This window comes from Aristolochia californica, unplaced genomic scaffold (assembly GCF_029961685.1).
Source record: "Aristolochia californica isolate CCGP_79_NKW_82.1479 unplaced genomic scaffold, dmAriCali1.0.hap1 SCAF_15, whole genome shotgun sequence".
In the NCBI taxonomy this organism is placed as follows: Eukaryota; Viridiplantae; Streptophyta; class Magnoliopsida; order Piperales; family Aristolochiaceae; genus Aristolochia; species Aristolochia californica.
The window spans coordinates 19,487,101-19,492,971 of NW_027181826.1; the positions used below are offsets into that span (position 1 = coordinate 19,487,101).

The 5,871-nt window shown below is 38.7% G+C and overlaps 1 protein-coding gene across 1 annotated transcript; it reads left to right on the forward strand.

The window, feature by feature from the left end:
- The first annotated feature begins 4,640 nt into the window (after nucleotides 1-4,640).
- On the forward strand, nucleotides 4,641-5,871 carry LOC137952356 (uncharacterized protein At5g65660-like). The gene is made up of 2 exons (XM_068799497.1): nucleotides 4,641-5,057; nucleotides 5,543-5,871. The coding sequence occupies exons 1-2, from the start codon at nucleotides 4,821-4,823 to the stop codon at nucleotides 5,711-5,713; spliced, it is 408 nt and encodes a 135-aa protein (XP_068655598.1). The 5' UTR covers nucleotides 4,641-4,820; the 3' UTR covers nucleotides 5,714-5,871.

Genomic DNA, 5,871 nt, shown 5'->3' on the forward strand with positions numbered 1-5,871 from the left:
CCAAGTAATCAATCGAATCGAACATGCGGGAGAAAAAAAAATCGTACCTTCATTCCCCCTTCTGGCGAGAACCCCCTTCCTGTTGTAACTTCTCCGACAACGAAACCACCAATGGAGCTTTTCCGACGACGGAACCACAACTTTTTCGAGCTCGGAGAATACTTTCTGACAACCCCTTTCGTTTCCCCTTCCGGCGAGAACCCTCTACCATTCGTTTCCCCTTTTGGCAAGAACCCCCTTCCTGGAAACGGAACCCCCGACAAGTGTTTCCAACAATGCCCAAAATCAATGCCAAAAGCGAAGAAAAAAAACTCGTTGGACAACACAGGTCGTTGAACAAAAATGCGTTGGACGATTACTCTTCAGAGCTCTGATACTATGACAAAGTAAAATCAAGGGACTGATGGAACAGTCCAAACATCCACAAGAGAGAGCGTAGCTCTCTGGTTTCACGGCGAAACGAAGCACACGAAGAATCAATCCAAAATGTTTCTGTTGGGGATTTTCCCCTTTCATGGCCCATGGGCCCAAGACAATACCCCCCATTAAGCCTAATCAAATAACCCTATGTACATATCCCAAATTATACAATAATTATGAACGTAAATTTTATAACATATCGTAACAATTCACTCTTATATGAGTTAGGTGTGATTGTTTCATTACCTATGACGATGAAATGAGATAACCAAGCCTCTATCTTCTTTAAAAATAATTTATTGTTTCATAAAAGAACCAAACACATTGAAACTTCATTAAGATTAGGTAATAAGTGGGAAGATAACTACTCCACATTATGCAATGAAGATCACCTTTCTTGTAGGGAGCTCGATTTACTGAGCTATGTACCAAGCCAGGGTTATTTGTTGTATATTTCACAACTCGAAGAAGAGCATTAAATGATTGATGGGTCAAATTTATGTTAGATGCCTTAATTTACACTTAGTTTCTCTTAAAAATAATAAAATTACTATACAAAAAAGTTCTTCATGTGGAAGCTAACTTAAGAATGTCAATATCCATAGACTTTTACATAGGCCCTATTAGTGCCCCTGGTTGAAAATTTATATCTTAAAAAAAACTAGAGATATTTCTCCTAGGAAACTTATTTCCAAAAAACCATAAGATAAAATCCTATTAATGCTTTACTAGGAAATTACATGAAATTGTTTTAAAATTTATAAATAAAAGTAAATGGATCTATTAGTGTATTTTCTAGGAAAAAATGAAAATTAATAATCAATTTCATACATTACCATACTTATTCGATAATTTTTCAATAAAATAAATTATCGAATACAAAATTACCATAAAAATTGACTTGGGCTAAAAGTATTACCATATTAATTATCAAATATTTATTTAAAAAAATTTCATATGGTTTTCTGACCCTAGTAAAAAATTTTATTTAAAAAAATATTTCTAGGAAATATGAGACATGGTCACTGAAAATATATTTCTACTTAAAAAACCTGAAAATAGTCTAAAAAAGAAAAAAGTTGATCAGCCAATGATTTCTCCGCATGCCTCAGTGCTTCACTCGAATGTGGGAAGAATTACCTCTCAAACAACAAGGGTCCCACAATTTACAACACCGTCGGTTTTATATTTCTATCATATCCTGTCCGTTCCCCCGCCTGGAATCTTTGATCCAGGATTTGTGATCGAAGCAGCTTCCGCGGTCGCCTGTGGCCCACCTCGTTTGATCTGCCGCTTGATAAGGTGGGCCCCGTAGAAACAGAAATAATGAAGCGTACTCGAGTTGACGGGCCTTATTTATGTCCTCCCCAATTTAAATCTGATCTTGTATCTTTATCAAAGTTTCGGAGATCGACGCCTTTGATCATAGTGGTGGGCCCGCGTACTTTTTTAAGCAGATCTATTACCTTCGAGATGCGTGTCAACTGGAGGGCGGACACGAGCGTTGCACATGGATGGTGCATCTGATGGATGGATGGATGGATGGATGGATCCATGACATCATGATAGATGTGAGAACAGCAGGTATTGAGTATAGGGTAAATAGTTTATTTTAATTATGTTAAAATAATTACATCAGTCATTAGTGTTAAATAATAATAAATTTTTAAAAAAATATCCATTTCAATTTTTTTAGCAAATAATTTATTTTAATTATTAAAATCGGAAACCAAAAAGAAAAAATAAGAAAAGTAAAAGAAAAAGGGGAAGAATATAATTGACATGGCTTTAACTCACGTGCATGTTGACATGTTGTTATGTTTGGCGGTCAACGGTGACATGGTAAATTGATTGTCCAATATGATCGGTTAAAGTTGGGTATTTTTAATTAATTTTATAAAATTAGTATTTTATTAATTATTTTTTAAAAATTAATTACTTTTTAAAAATTCTTAATAAAAATTTAATCAATTTACTTGAGTCATTAGTGCTATGTAAGAAAAATCATCCATGTTCTTCTTCTTCTTTTGAAATGGAAAAATTGGTTTCAAATTGAAGTTATGGAGAGAAGGTCTTGTTGTATATTGATGAAATGGGTTCTAACCATCTGGGTTGTGTTTGTTGTTGATGGAACTGAACCAATCATGGTTAGCAAATAGCAGGTTAAAGGGCTATTACCACCAAATCAAATTCAGATGGAGCTGGATATCTGAACATCTCTGGAGAGATGCTTTGGTTTGGAATCCAGTAGAAATGGAATCATTTAAAATCCATCTTTCACTTGTTCACATGCACATGGTCATAGTTTAGCAAAACAGAGCTACCTGTGAAGACAACTTCAAACTATGTTGATTCCATCCTTTTTTTTTTTGTATTTTTTAATGATTGTTACTCACTGTTATCACTGCTTTTGGAACAGGGATTGATCTCCATTGTGCCATTCCATTGGGTTTTTATCTCTCAGCACTCAATTTAGGAGAGACTGAAGGAGCTCTCTTACCTTGAGGAAGAGGTTTCATGAACATGTCTCACTCCTGTACCTGAAAGGTTCTTCATAAGAAGCCATATTTTTGTAGCTTAGGTGGAACATCATCACTGTTTTGGCTGCAAATGTAGAGGATTTACAGCTGTTGGGCAAAAGAGGTTATCACCTTTCAGGGTAGTGAATAGAATTCTACCTGTCTGGAGCTGGTCCCAAGAAGAAGACCATTAAGAGAGGAATGTTAGACGGTTCCAGTAAATGACCCATTATTGAGACGCCGGAGTGGTTTAAGAGGAGTTTAGACGTTCTCTTCTATTATCCCTTTCTTCTACCTCAGAAAAAAGAAAAGAAAAGAAGAGAAAACACAGGCAGAGAAAATGGACAAGATGAGCAGAGGTGGGCAGGAGGGAACTGGACCACTCAAACTAGGATAAGACTAAGCAATCAATACGTATATACCTTGCCGTATAGTCTGGCACAGAAATACTCAGACCCAACAAATACTTGATTGATTTCCATTAAACAATCTTTAACTCCTAACCTAAACCACTTGATCTTCTTCGCTTCTCTGAACCTAACATCAGGAAGCTACAACAGTGGTCACAGTAATGATAAAATTGCTTAACTCTGATCGATGTTGTTTATGGGAAAGAACAATTTTATGCTCGCTTTTGAAGACGACTGTAACTACTTGCATAAGACGACCTAGTGGACTGCTCTGTTCTTGCAATAGCAGTTAACAACTACTCGTTCATACGTAGACAATCCCTTTAAAGTTCACGACCTAGTGGGTCGTGATCTTCCTTTTTATGATTTTTTTAGCTTAGTTAAAGATGATGGCTGCGTTCTTAAATAATCTGCACCAACATAAAAAATTTCCAACAGCGCAGCACTATGTTCTGCTTACGAATTCCTTTTTTTTAGTCTTAGAAAGTTGTGTTAATGATGATAGACAGCATATAATGTTGTATAAAAATGGAAGAAAATAATTGGAGATGACATTGATAGGGGCGATGAAGATAGACTTGGTAAAGAAGGTATTAAAGGGTCTACAGTGGCGAAGAAAGAGTTACGATAAGAGGGAAGATGGGTGTCCTGGATAGGTAGGAGGTGAGAAAGAGATCTTCGCTGTCAGTCTTTCTGATGGAAAGTATTTATAAGTCATATGAGGTCATCTTCCTTTTTTGAGAAAAACCGTTTACGTAAAATCCTAGTCTGATTTTGAGACCAAATCCAATCGAGCGAAAAACGGGAATAGTCGATAACTGAATCCATAATGCAAGCGCAATCGATGGTTCCCTCGAACAGTTGCAGTGGATTCTCCCCAATCGATGGTAATGTAAAATATTCCGGATGGGTCAAGATCTTTTCAGGAAGAAGACAGTTCCCGGGAAGATCAAAATTCATAGCGCCTTCGTCAAACGCTGACTGTCGTTCTGATACTTGCAGCATAATCTTAAGTATCGATCGCGGTCGGATTGAGATAGATGTCTCCTCCGTCCACCGCTAATGAGAGAGAAGGAGATGGGACATTTTACCGCCAGCTGAAGTGTACTCCCAAATAAGGGAATTTTCAGTGTTTTGATATTTTTGTTCACACGCCTGCGCCTCCATCTCCGGCGGACCCCGCCGCCCACGTTCTCCCTTGTACGGTCGACAAGACAGAGGAACAAGGTAGAAGAATCCCACTTTACACGTCCCGACTTTTGCTCCACACCCGAGTCTCGACCTTGATAAATTCTGCTCTCCCCTGCAAAGTAGAACACTGTGTGTGTGAGAGAGAGAGATAGAGAAAGACAGGAAATCCAGTCTCTTCTCTTCCACTTGATTCTTTCTTGTAATTGTATGAGGAAGAGTAGCAGGGGGAGTTGCAGAGAAGAGAAGAAGAGCTGGAGAGGAAGAGAAGGAAAAGAAGGATATGGACGCACAAGCTCTGACTGGGGGATCGGGACACCATGGGGACGCATCTCGTCCAGTGATCGGTTTTCCTCTCGGCACTGCTTTTTTGCTCATCGTGATTTTCTGCTTGAGCGGCATCTTCTCTTGCTGTTACCACTGGGATAAACTCCGCTCCCTCCGTCGAGCTTTCTCTCGTGACGCAGAGTCCCATTCCGGTTTCTTGGATCCTCCTGCCAAACCCGCTCCTCTTCCCATGGTATTTGTTCTTCCGAATCTCTCAAAACGGAAAGCAGGATTGCTCATTCTCATTTTTTTTAATTATATATATGGATCGTATAGCTAAAGCTAAACCGATGAGTCTTTTTGTCTCTTTTTTCTATAGCTTTCTTGATTCTTTTTTCTTATTTCAAATCTGGCTAAGAATAAACTATAAACTATTCTGTTTTCCCCTTCATCTTGGTTTCTATCTCCTCTTTGATTTTTTAATTCAGATGTTCTTAGAGTATCTGCGCGTTGGATTATTTGAAAAATGGTTTCTGACTCTGCTCTTAGCTCTTGTCCTCTCACGCCACCTCTTTGCAGTCTGCACTATGCCGTTCTGCAGTCACCGAATTTTTTGATTTTGTTTTCTGAGCGGTTTTTAGTTGATAAGGGCAGCTTCGTCTACCAATCCTCTTCGTGTTTACCCTCTCTAAACTTTTCTCAAGTGACAGAGATAATCTTCGTTTACATGTTCCTAAGCAGGACGAAAAGCCCAGCCTCCCGGTCCTAATGCCCGGCGACAGAATTCCCAAGTACATTGCTTGGCCCTGTCCCTGCGAGCCATCACCGTTAGCACCGTCCACAGACAAGATCATCACAGTTGAAATACAGTCGCCGCCGATGCAACCACCACCACCACGCCTCTCCTAATCTGCTCGCTGCAAATTTAGCTTTCACGCAGAAGAAACCGAGTTTCAAAAAAAATTCACGTGTATCATTTACGGAAGAATTTGAAGCGTTGCCGTGACCATTATTGTAGCTTTGTAAATCAAGTAGCTTTTGTTGAACTTTGATAATGGAAATTGGGA

Bases quoted from the DNA above. Each gene is read 5' to 3' on its own strand.
- LOC137952356 (XM_068799497.1), top strand. From the start codon at position 4,821: ATGGACGCACAAGCTCTGACTGGGGGATCGGGACACCATGGGGACGCA. The intron at 5,058-5,542 runs GTATTTGTTCTT...CATGTTCCTAAG, and splicing joins AACCCGCTCCTCTTCCCATG to CAGGACGAAAAGCCCAGCCT.